The 13,588-nt window shown below is 44.8% G+C and overlaps 1 protein-coding gene across 1 annotated transcript in view; it reads left to right on the top strand.

Moving 5' to 3' along the window:
- The window catches only part of LOC123773031 (insulin-like peptide receptor), a 531,432-nt gene that overhangs the window by 142,872 nt on the left and 374,972 nt on the right, over nucleotides 1-13,588 (top strand). Inside the window, exon 9 of the mRNA XM_069315507.1 lies at nucleotides 6,304-6,420. Coding sequence (XP_069171608.1) covers nucleotides 6,304-6,420 — 117 coding nt within the window. The remainder of the gene's footprint in view (nucleotides 1-6,303; nucleotides 6,421-13,588) is intronic.

The following is a 13,588-nucleotide window of genomic DNA, read 5'->3' as shown; positions in this document are numbered from 1 at the left end:
CAGGCTCAATCTCTTGAAGGAGATTATTGTCACAACTCTCCCCCGAAGCCTGCGGTTCTGGAAGAAGTACGTCGTTATGTGGTGGAGTAATGGATGGAGTCGCTTCTACTTCATAAACTCTGGAGAGGGCATCGGCTATGGTGTTGTCAGAACCCTAGATATAGCGGATCTCCAGGTTGAAATCTTGTAAATACAGAGCCCATCGTAGAAGACGCTGGTTGGTGAATTGGGCTTGATGTAGGAAGCGGAGAGGGTTGTGGTCTGAGAAGATGGTGGTAGACCTGGCGCCTTGTAGGTACGGAGCGAAGTGTTGGAGGTTCAGGACGATGGATAGTAGCTCCTTTTCAATAGTGCTGTAGTTCCTCTGGTGTGGTTTCAGTTTGTAGCTGTAGTAGCTGACAGGTAGAACCTCCTCGCCTCGTTGTTGCATCAGGACACCACCAACGCCGGTACCACTGGCGTCGACATGAAGGACGAAAGGCTTGGTGATATCTGGAGAGGCGAGAATGGGGTTAGAACAGAGGAGGAATTTGAGTTGTTCGAAAGCAACGGTTTGCTGCATGGTCCAATTATACCGTTGCTTGGGACTGGTTAATAGAATTAAAGGTGTGGCGACTGTACTGAAATTCCTCACAAACCTACGGTAGTAGGAGGCAAGACCAAGGAAGCGCAGGAGCTGCTTCCTGGTGGTAGGCTGTGGATACTGTTGGGTGGCTTGAGTGTGTGAGTCTAACGGAGCTATGCTGCCACTCCCAATAACATGACCCAGATAACGCACTTTACCTTTCGCGAAAGTGGACTTGCCCAGGTTGATGGTGAGGCCGGCTGTCAGGAGCTTGGAGAACAGACGTCGCAGCTGGAGCAGATGTTCACTCCAGGTGTTGGAGGCTACGACGATATCGTCCAGGTAGGCGTATGTGTTATCCAAGCCCTGGATGACACGGTTGACAGCTCTCTGAAAGGTGGCCGGGGCATTACATAGTCCGAAAGGAAGGCGTTCATATCTGAAAAGTCCAAAAGGAGTGATGAAGGCAGATATCTCTTTAGCTCGCTCCGTTAGACACACTTGATAGTACCCCTTAAGCAAGTCCACTTGGGACAAGTACTGGGCACTACCAATGGCATCAAGGATGTCATCTATCCTTGGCAAGGGGTAAGCATCCTTGACAGTTACATTGTTCAGTTTACGATAGTCGGTACATAACCGCACCTTACCTTGGGGTTTGGGCACCAAGATACAAGGTGAGGCCCAGGGGGACTCACAAGGTGTAGCCAGTCCATGATCCAAGAGGTACTGCACCTCAGCACGCATGACTTCCTTCTTGCTCGGGCTGATTCGGTAGAAGGGTTGACGAATCGGCCGGGTGTCGGGGAGCAGTTGGATGTCGTGCTGGGTAACATTACACTCTTGGGGGTCATCTCGGAACAACTCTTGATGTTCTCTGAAGATCTTGACGAGAGGTGCACTATGATTATCCTGAAAGTATTTGGGAAGATCATTAAGGATTTCGGAATTAGAAAGCGCTGACTCCTTGTCAGTGCTTTCGGGAGGAGAAGCTGGGAAGGTCTCACTGTGGATGTAGGGTTCTGTGAAGGTGGAATAGTTAATTAGGACAGTGGGAGGAGTACCATTATATTGCTTCAGGAGGTTGACGTGGCACAGCTGGGTCTTCCGCCGCCTATCTGGAGTCTCTATTACGTAGTTGTTATTATTCCTGCACTCTTTGACGCGGTAGGGTCCTGAAAACCTGTTTTGTAAAGGTGAACCTGGGATAGGGAATTATGCAAGGACGAAGTCTCCCGGCTTGAATTTTCTTACTTTGCTGGTCTGGTCGTAATGAGTCTTCATTCTCTCCTGGGCTATCAATAGATTATCATGGGCAAAACGGTGGACTCTCTCTAGAATGTGTTGAAGGTTTTGAAGAAACTGGGGCACATTCTGATGCTCACTGAAGGTGGCATCTCTGAGAGAGTCTTTGAAAGCCTTAAGGGGAGTACGGCACTTACGGCCGTAGAGCATCTCATAAGGAGATACTCCTAGGGACTCATTGGGGAGACTTCCATAAATACACATTATAAGGTCAATCTGCTTATCCCAATCCTTAGAGGTTTCACTACAAAACTTTTTCAAGAGTGCTTTGATTGTCTGATGACTACGTTCAAGAGAACCCTGTGAAGCAGGATGATAGGGGCTGGACAATACCTGTTTGATGTTGAACTCCTCCAGTGTCCTTTTGAAGAGATCACTGGTGAAGTTGGTACCACAGTCGCTCTGAATCTCCCTGGGAAATCCGTATTGAGTGAAGATCTTCAATAGATGTTTTATAACCGTAGCAGCCGTGATGTTCTTCACTGGAACTGCTATGGGAAATCTGGTGGTAAGACACAGGATGGTTAGGATGTAGGCGTTACCTGAACTGGTCCGAGGTAAAGGACCGACACAGTCTATTATGAGTCTGTGGAAAGGTTCCGCAGGCACCTGTATGGGAATCAGTGGCGCTCTGGGAATGGAGATGTTCGGTTTGCCTGCCATCTGACATGTATGACACTGTTTTACGTACTGTTTGACGTTATTTACCATACCTGGCCAGTAGTAGTCTTGACGAATTCCATGGTAAGTCTTGTTGAAGCCGTAGTGGGAGAGCGCTCCGTGGGCCAGGTGTAGAATAGTGGGCCGCAGGCTGGTAGGAATCACAAGTTGGTCGATGTTGGCCCAATCGTCCTCCTCCTTCAGTTTACTGGGTCTATATCTGCGGTAGAGCAAGTCGTTCTCTAGGAAGAACCCAGGAATACTGTCGGGTTGAGTCTCAGCCTGGAAAAACAATGGTGTTAAAGTAAGATCTTCCCTCTGCAACTTACGGAACTCCAACTTGGTCAGATGCGGGGGGAGTTTCTGAGGGTCTTGAGGGACAGCGGTAGCAGTAGAGTCAGCTGGCTGTGGACGTGCGGCTTGTGCACGGGTGGTCACGAGAACCGGAGGAGAAACTTCATCACTCTCTTGAACCTCTGCTGGAACATACTCTAGAATAGGGTTACTTGGCACAGAGTTACACACCTGGGGTTTGTCCATGACGATCAGGTTGGTCGGTTGCAGGTCTTCTGCCAAGTCGTTGCCTAGGAGAAGTTGCACTCCAGGCATGGGAAAAGGCTTTTCCCTGACGGCGACTTGGACTTTCCCGTTCACGTAGGGACAATCCAGGTGGACTCTGGCGAGAGGGTATGGAGTGGTAGCAGTGAGGTCAGTGATGAAGACAGTTTCTCCGGTGTAGGTGATGTTGGGCACAGCCGACTTCAAGATGATCGATTGAAGAGCCGCTGTGTCCCTCAAGATCTTCAATTTGAAACGTCCCTCCGGATTTGAACCGTTGGCAGAGACAGTTCCAGTATACAGGTGGTTACTGAAAAGAGAAAGATCATTAACATTAACACCAACATTCATCACAGGCTTACCGGACTTAGGAGGAGTTGGTTTGGGTTTTTGTTGGTCAGTGGTTCCCTGGTATTGAGACTTACCACACTTGTCTATGGTATGTCCATAGAGTCTACGATACTTGCAGTACAGTTGTGAACCAGCTTGATCGGGGCTCACTTTCTCGTAACTGTACCACGACTTCTTACTGGAGGATGGTTCGGGTGTCAGCCGGTGGATGAGGCTGTAAGTGTCAGCCGACTTAGCACACTTTAGGTAGTCGGTTTCTTCTTTATCTGCTAAGTAGAGGCGGGCAGGAGGCGGCACACGTCTCAAGAATTCTTCAACAAGCATCAGGTTGACGAGTTCTGTAAAAGTAGAGACATGTGCTGCTTCCAGCCATTTCATGAAATATCTCCGTTTCGTGTTAGCAAACTCAAGGAAGGTAGTGGTACTTGCCTTCAGGTGGTCACGGAATTTCCTTCTATAACTTTCAGTAGAGAGGAGGTAGGCGTCCAACACTGCTTGTTTCAGAGTGTGGTAGTCATTCTCAGACGCCAAAGTACTGAGTGTGACTGCAGCTCTACCTGTAAGATGGACTCTGAGAAGTGTGGCCCATTGGTCGACAGGCCAACTGAGTTGATTAGCAAGGGTTTCAAAGGTGGTAAAGAACACATCAACTTCTGCTTCTACAAAGGATGGCATTAACTTACTTGCATGTGATATATTAAAACTGACGGGAAGATTGGCAGTAGCTTGCTGGCGTTGAGTGAAGTGTGAAGTTTCCAAGGCGATTTCGCGTTGACGACACTCTAGAGCCAGAGTCGCTTGTTGCTTGTCATGTTCGCGTTGCATCTCCAACTCGCGTTGTTTGGTTTCAAGCCGTACGCGTTCCCGCTCCTGGAGTAAGGCAATCTCACGTTCTTGTTCTTCCCTTCGTATGGCAGCTGCTTCCCTTTGCTGCTCACATTCAATCTTGGCCAGCTCTAGTTTGAGTTTCATCGTTGCCAAATCAGTTTTATCTGCAATATAGTAAGTTTCATAAGTTTCAGAGTCTATCTTACCTTGCTCTAAATAGTAATCCAGCAACAGGTTGTGTAGGTCATTTTTGTTGGCTTGGTAGGGAACTTCTAGTTGATACTCATGTGCAAGAGTTTGTAATTCAGTCCTCTTGGCACGACTTAAAGTCCCTATTTCACCTGCTGGATTTGCACGGAAAGCTTGGAGACGAAACATGGTGAAATTAGCAAATAAAGGTACACGAATATTCAATAGTGAATGTCAGAAACAGGACAACGTGGCAACTGGTACCTATCCTGTGAGATCTTTAACAATTAAAGTTAAGTAAAAGATGTTAAATGATTAAATTAAATCAAGGGCGCAGGAAATCTTGTACCCGGTACTCATGTAAGAGGATAAGGGCAAGAAAATCCTACTAACAAATGAAACAGAGTTTTGAAAACAAATGAAACAGTTAAATGCCTCAAAAGTAAAATTGGTAGTCCAAGGATGTAGGCATACCTTGCCGAGTCTCTATAGGACATAAGCAAGTTTTTCCTACTGAATTTAATATGATACTTACAGAATTAGCGAACTTTTGTGCTCTGAAAAAGTAAGCTAATTCCCTACCGTTTATGTATCATCATCTCTGACTGACGTGTAGGGGTGCGAGGTGTCAACTGGTGACGAGAACCTACCCTATCAATTCCCTTCAGAATCTTGAATGTGGTGATCATGTCCCCCCTAACTCTTCTGTCTTCCAGCGAAGTGAGGTTTAATTCCCGTAGTCTCTCCTAGTAGCTCATACCTCTCAGCTCGGGTACTAGTCTGGTGGCAAACCTTTGAACCTTTTCCAGTTTAGTCTTATCCTAGACTAGATATGGACTCCATGCTAGGGCTGCATACTCCAGGATTGGCCTGACATATGTGGTATACAAAGTTCTGAATGATTCTTTACACAAGTTTCTGAATGCCGTTCGTATGTTGGCCAACCTGGCATATGCCGCTGATGTTATCCGCTTGATATGTGCTGCAGGAGACAGGTCTGGCGTGATATCAACCCCCAAGTCGTTTTCCTTTTCTGACTCCTGAAGAATTTCCTCTCCCAGATGATACCTTGTATCTGGCCTCCTGCTCCCTACACCTATCTTCATTACATTACATTTGGTTGGGTTAAACTCTAACAACCATTTGTTCGACCATTCCTTCAGCTTGTCTAGGTCTTCTTGAAGCCTCAAACAGTCCTCTTCTGTTTTAATCCTTCTCATAATTTTAGCATCGTCCGCAAACATTGAGAGAAATGAATCGATACCCTCCGGGAGATCATTTACATATATCAGAAACAAGATAGGACCGAGTACAGAGCCCTGTGGGACTCCACTGGTGACTTCACGCCAATCGGAGGTCTCACCCCTCACCGTAACTCTCTGCTTCCTATTGCTTAGATACTCCCTTATCCACTGGAGCACCTTACCAGTTACACCTGCCTGTCTCTCCAGCTTATGTACCAGCCTCTTATGCGGTACTGTGTCAAAGGCTTTCCGACAATCCAAGAAAATACAGTCCGCCCAGCCCTGTGTGTGTGTGTGTGTGTGTGTGTGTGTGTGTGTGTGTGTGTGTGTGTGTGTGTGTGTGTGTGTGTGTGTGTGTGTGTGTGTGTGTGTGTACTCACCTAGTTGTACTCACCTAGTTGTGCTTGCGGGGGTTGAGCTCTGGCTCTTTGGTCCCGCCTCTCAACCGTCAATCAACAGGTTGTGTGTGTGTGTGTGTTTGCATGTGTGTATAATATCTAAAAATAAATAATTAATCTTTCCCACTCTAGTAAGGAAGTAATACTTTCTTTACACTTAGAACAATTTTGTAATAGGTAACCTAGTTTTCCTTTCCTGATGCAGGGTTGGTGTGTGAGAAGCACTGTCCAGCTGTCACTGTCAAGAGCATTAGTCACGCTCAGACCCTGAGGGGATGCACCATCATCGACGGCTACCTCACCATCTACATTAATGGTGGAGGTAAGTGTGATCTTCCTGCTATCCATCAGCGGTACAGGCTGGTGTGTTTCCCAATTTCACCATCAACATCTAAGGCAAGTATATCATATCATCTTTCTCGCCACCTCCACGACAACACCACCACTACCAGCCACCTCCACGACAACACCACCACTACCAGCCACCTCCACGACAACACCACCACTACCAGCCACCTCCACGACAACACCACCTCTACCAGCCACCTCCACGACAACATCACCACTACCAGCCACCTCCACGACAACATCACCACTACCAGCCACCTCCACGACAACATCACCACTACCAGCCACCTCCACGACAACACCACCACTACCAGCCACCTCCACGACAACATCACCACTACCAGCCACCTCCACGACAACACCACCACTACCAGCCACCTCCACGACAACATCACCACTACCAGCCACCTCCACGACAACATCACCACTACCAGCCACCTCCACGACAACACCACCACTACCAGCCACCTCCACGACAACATCACCACTACCAGCCACCTCCACGACAACACCACCACTACCAGCCACCTCCACGACAACATCACCACTACCAGCCACCTCCACGACAACATCACCACTACCAGCCACCTCCACGACAACACCACCACTACCAGCCACCTCCACGACAACACCACCACTACCAGCCACCTCCACGACAACACCACCACTACCAGCCACCTCCACGACAACATCACCACTACCAGCCACCTCCACGACAACATCACCACTACCAGCCACCTCCACGACAACACCACCACTACCAGCCACCTCCACGACAACACCACCACTACCAGCCACCTCCACGACAACACCACCACTACCAGCCACCTCCACGACAACATCACCACTACCAGCCACCTCCACGACAACATCACCACTACCAACCACCTCCACGACAACATCACCACTACCAGCCACCTCCACGACAACATCACCACTACCAGCCACCTCCCCGACAACACCACCACTACCAGCCACCTCCACGACAACATCACCACTACCAGCCACCTCCACGACAACACCACCACTACCAGCCACCTCCACGACAACACCACCACTACCAGCCACCACCACTACCAGCCACCTCCACGACAACATCACCACTACCAGCCACCTCCGCGACAACACCACCACTACCAGCCACCTCCACGACAACACCACCACTACCAGCCACCTCCACGGACGAGTGAGGAAAGACGAGTTAGGAAGGACCAGGGGGGGATAGGACGTGGGGGTGGGGGGGGGAGTTGGAGGACGGGAGGGGGAGGACGTGGGAGGAATGATTGGGGAGAAGGACGAGTGGGGAAAGACGTAGAGTGAAGGACGTAAGGTGAAGGACGTAGGGGGGGGAGAGGGATGGGGGGAGATGGGGGTTGAAGGGCGTGGGGTGCAAGGACGAGGGAAGAAAGGACGTGGGGGTTGGGAAGGCTGTGGGGGGGGGGAGACGAGGGGGGATGGGTGAGGGGGGTGAAAGGACGAGGGGGGAAGATATTGGGGAGGAAATAATGATGGGGGGAAAAACACTGGGGGGGGAAATAATAAGGGGGGAAGGACGTGGGGGCGGAAAGACGAGAAGGGGAAGGAACTGAGGGTGGAAGGAAAAAGTGGGGAAGAACATGGGGGAAAGGCGAGGAGGGGTGGTGAAGGACGAGAAGGGAAAGAACAGGGGGGAGGGGAAAGACGAGGGGAGAAGGAGGAAAGGTGACACAGAATGAATTTATTTTTATAGCAACAGGGCAGTGTCGTCCCGACTAGACCCCCCTTCCCCTGGGCCGAGGAGTGAAAATGTTTTCACTGGGGTCCACATGTGCTAAACAAGTTGTGCCTAAGGGATTTGTTGTGTTTCAACGTGTTTTTAACACGTTGAATGTGTGTTTGGGTTATAATACGCTGGTATTTGAAGTAAAAATGGGAATAAAGTGTAGGATGGAAGAAGCATAACTGAACAGCATAGGATGTCTTTTACAATGAGCTTCATTTTCCGCAATGGTCTGTGATTGCTCAAAGGTAGTACATTGGCATTGACCAATCCGGTAGCTAGGCATGAAGGTCTCAAGGGGTTCACTGTATGTCTCGTGGAATCACATGACTAGCACGTCATAGATAGGGGGCTCCCTACCAATGTAGAGCCCATTGGGGTCAAGTATACTGCTTTTTTGGGGCGCGGGGGGGATCAAGAATACCACTAAGAACAGTGGGATATATGGGTATAGTAAGCCTTATCTTGAGTGTACATGATGCTGTTTTTTTTTTTTTTTTTTTTTTTTTTTTTTTTTTTTTTTTTTTTTTTTTTTAGATATATACAAGAGTTGTTACATTCTTGTACAGCCACTAGTACGCGTAGCGTTTCGGGCAGGTCCCTGGAATACGATCCCCTGCCGCGAAGAATCGTTTTTTCATCCAAGTACACATTTTACTGTTGCGTTAAACAGAGGCTACAGTTAAGGAATTGCGCCCAGTAAATCCTCCCCGGCCAGGATACGAACCCATGACATAGCGCTCGCGGAACGCCAGGCGAGTGTCTTACCACTACACCACGGAGACTGATAATGTTGTGTTCTTAGTGTGTTCTGTTGTGTTCTTAGACATGGTAGGCAAACCATAGAACAGGGCCTGCATGTGGAGGTTGGATATTTGGGGTTTAAAACAGGTCTAAATAGCTTCGGAGTTCTTGTTTTTTTGATGGAGGATGAATGTACCATCGATATTTCTTGTGAATATAATCTGAATCAGGGGCCTCTGTTTACTTTCTATTACTAAAAGGATTTCTTTGGAGTATTTTCCAGGGAAATGAGCTTACAGTACTCTGTATAACTTAAATGAGCGCATGAAGAACAATTTTATATGCGAGGGTATGCAGCTTGAAACTGTTTATCCCAAGCTCCCCATAGCTTCTTCATTTTCTGTAACTAAAGTAAAGATTCCATTTTCTGTGGAAACTTTGTAATTGTTAATAATGGTCTATATGAACCATTAATCATTCAACCATAGAATGTTTATCATTCCTCAAGCTAAGATCACATTATTGCAAATAAGAATTCATCGTTTCAGCAAAGCTTGCATCATTGTAAAATAAAAAATTCTTCGATAGAAGCTAGATATGATCCAACGGGCTCTTTAAGGGCTAACTGAAACAAACGGGCATTATTTAAAAATGCAATCAGTTGGTATTTTGTTGTTGACCAGACCACACACAAGAAGGTAAAAAGACGACGACGTTTCGGTCCGTCCTGGACCATTCTCAAGTTGATTCAAGCCTGCACTTGTTTTGTTTTTCTTAAATACAAAATATGGCAATGATTCATTTCTATAGTTCCAAGTGTATCATATTTATATTGGCCGACAGGAGCTAGTTTTTAGTATAGAAGAATAACAAAAACAAATGTTGATCTTTGAAATAAAATATAGAAAACATTAGAGGATAGTTAAGACTTTTGAAAGTGCAAAACGCTGTTCACTTAGTGGGCTCAGTCATTTTATGGTAGGTACAGCTCATCCACCTGTACCATTTCTACCATCTAATAAGCTGTGTAAGGTACACAACATCACACTCCTTACCACTATCAACTGCCTCAACTATGCTGGAAAAAAAAATAGCAAATTTGTTTAACATGAACTGCCATTTGTAAAATCATGTTGAGAATCATTTATTAATATATGTTTTTCAAGATGCAGACGATCTGAATTTGATTTTATCGATTCAAGTAACTTTCCCACAATAGACGTTAGGCTAATTGGCCGATAGTTTGACGCAAGTGATCTCCTTTCGTAAATATTGGTACCACATTAACAACCTTCCATGACTCTGGCACTCTACCTGACTATTGATTTAGTAAATATGGTTGGCAGTGGCTCGCAAAGCTCCTCTTTGCATTCTTCAAGCACCCTGGCAAACACTTCATCAGGCCCTGGGGATTTGTTTGGTTTGAGTTATACTATTTGTTTAATTACATCCTCTCTGATAACTGCTAAACTAGTCAAAATGTTCTTGTCCCCACCCACATAGACTTGTTCGGCTGAAGGCATATTGTTAAGTTCCTCTTTAGTAAATACAGATATAAAATGTTTATTAAAAGTACTACTCATCTCTTTGTCATTATCCATTATCTGACCTGTCTCAGTTTTTAATGGACCTATCCTTTCCCTAATCTTTGTTTGATATAACTGAAAAACCCTTTAGGATTTATCTTTGCTTGGCCTTCTATGCAAAATTCATAGTTTCTTTTTGCCCTCCTTATCCCTTTTTTAACATTTCTAACCAGTTGTACGAATTCCTATTCTAAACTGACTTCCCCATTATTAATCCTTTTGTATCAAGCTCTCATTTTACCTATAAGGTTCTTCAAATCCTTTGTTATCCACTTTGGGTCATTAGTATTCGATGTATTCAATTTGTATGGTATACTACATTCCTGTGCTTTGCTTAGAATATTCTTAAATAAGTTATATTTTGAATGCACATCGAAATCCCCTTTTATGTCACCTGTCGCTGGGTTCATGTCCTGCTCCAAGACCGGCCCATCCCCCATACTCAAGACTTTCCAATGTATTTGCCCCCCAAAAATTCTTAGGCTATTGAAATCAGCTTTTCGAAAATCTGGCACTTTAACAGAATTTTCTCTTACAGGTCTATTTCATTCTATGCTAAATCTGATTTCTTTGTGATCACTGTTCCCTAGCTCACTCCCTATTTCGATGTCATTAATTTGTGTTTCCCTGTTAGTTCACACTAAATCTAAAGCTTTATTTTCCCGCGTTGGTTCCCTAATGTGTTGAGTAAGAAAGCAAGAGTCAATTAATTCTATAAAATCTTCTGCTTCGTTATTCCCTTTTCTGTTAGACCAATTTATTCCACTGAAATTAAAGTCTCCCATGACACAAATACTGCTAGACCTAGATGCTCTAGATATTTCATCCCATAGATGCTTTGCTTCCATCCTGTTTAAGTTTGGTGGCTTGTATATAACTCCTATTATAATATTATTTGCTTTTTCGTTTCATTCTATCCAAATAGTTTCTGTATGTGGCTCAGTTTCGATTCCTTCTTTGAGACTACATTTCAAATTTTCCCTAACATATATGGCTACTCCCCCTCATCGTTTAATATATCTGTGTGAAATAGTTTAAATCCATTTATTTGATATTCAGCTAATAGTTCTCTATTTTCTACATTCATCCACGTTTCGGTAAGTGCAATTATATCTATTTTTTTCTGTGCAGACAAGAGCATTTAACTCATTAATTTTGTTTCTTAGACTTCTACTGCTAGTGTAATATACCCTAAGTGAATTGTTATTTTGAGGCCCTTCTCTTTCTCTGATCATTTTGCCAATTTGTTTCTCCAACAAACACATACTTTTATTACTTCCTTACTCCCTATCAATTCCCATACCACTATCTACTAACAGTTTAAACCCAAACAAATGCCTCTAACCACTGGTTCAACAAGTTCACAACAGTAACAACCCCAGCCCTCGATAGATGCATCCCATCACGAGCATGCATTTCATTTCTTCCATAGAAGTGTTCCCAGTAGTCTATGAAAGATATTGCATTTGATTTGCAATATCTTTCCAGCCGGCAATTGACACCAAGTGCCCTCGGCAACCATTCATCCCCAACGCTCTTTCTTGGAAGAATGCCACATATGATCGGGATTCCTCCCTTGCTCCTAATTCTATGGCTTTGTTAAGTTTCTGTATCAGGTCCTCACTCCTAACTCGTCCAACATCATTACCTCCATCATTTTAGGAAAGACTTGGGTAAATACTGGTTCGGTAACAGGGTTGTTGATTTGTGGAACTAATTACCACTAAACGTAGTGGAGATGGGGTCCATCGATTGTTTCAAGCGTGGGTTGGATATGTATATGAGTGGGATTGGGTTATAAAAAGGAGCTGCCTCATATGGGCCAATAGGCCTTTTGCAGTTACCTTTGTTCCTATGTTCTTATGTTCTTCTGTGTTAATTTCCAAACCGATTTTTGTATCATCGGCAAATTTGCAAATGTTGCTACCAAAACCTGAATCTAAATAATTTATATATATTATAAACAACAGAGGTCCCAGTAGAGAGCCTTGAGGCACTCAACTTACAACATTTTCTCACTTAACATTTTTCTTACTTAACCCCATTTATACTAACTCTCTGTTTCCTTTAGTATAGTCATGCCCTAATCCAACTTAATATAGCACCCCCCAATACCATGAGCCTATATCTTTTTAATCAGTCTTTCATGTGGCACTGTATCAAAAGCTTTGCTAAAGTCAAGTTACACAACATCACAATCCTTACCACTATCAAATGCCTCAACTATGCTGGAATAAAAAGATAGCAAATTTGTTAAACATGAACGGCCATTTGTAAAACCATGTTGCGACTCATTTATTAATTTATGTTTTTCAAGATGGAGACGAATTGTATATGCAATTATCGATTCAAGTAGCTTTCCCACAATAGACGTTAGGCTAAATGGCCGATAGTTTGATGCTTGTGATCTATCTCCTTTCTTAAAAATTGGAACCACATTATCAACCTTCCATGACTCTGGCACTCTGCCTGACTCTATTGATTTATTAAATATGGTAGACAGTGGCTCTGAAAGCTCCTCTTTGCATTCTTTAAGCACCCTGGCAAACACTTCATCCGGCCCTGGGGATTTGTTTGGTTTGAGTTTTACTATTTGTTTAATTACATCCTCCTTGGTAACTGCTAAACTAGTCAACCTGCCCTTGTCCCCACCCACATAGACTTGTTCGGCTAAAGGCATATTGTTAAGTTCCTTTTTAGTTAATACAGAGATAAAATATTTATTAAAAATACTACTCATCTCCTCGTCATTATCCGTTACTTGACCTGTCTCAGTTTTTAATGGATCTTGTGAAATTTTTTTCTTTGACGGGTTATCAAAAGAATTAAGTCCTATGGATGTTACGGTAATCGTAACTACCTCGCAAGAGAGGCAGACCTTAAACAGCAAGAGCTGCCAGTGGCAGATATTTAATCTTAAAGCCTAAGATCATAGGACCGCAGGAGCAAACCGCCAGGCGAAACCACTCGGGTAACACCTGGTACTTAGGTCGCTGGCTCCTCCTAGTTTGACAACTAATAAAGGGTAGCCGACGGATTCTCACCTCTTATTT

The sequence above is a fragment of the Procambarus clarkii genome, chromosome 81 (assembly GCF_040958095.1).
Source record: "Procambarus clarkii isolate CNS0578487 chromosome 81, FALCON_Pclarkii_2.0, whole genome shotgun sequence".
NCBI lineage: Eukaryota > Metazoa > Arthropoda > Malacostraca > Decapoda > Cambaridae > Procambarus > Procambarus clarkii.
The sequence above is the reverse complement of the archived record's forward strand: the minus strand, read 5'-3'. Positions and strand labels throughout refer to the sequence as shown.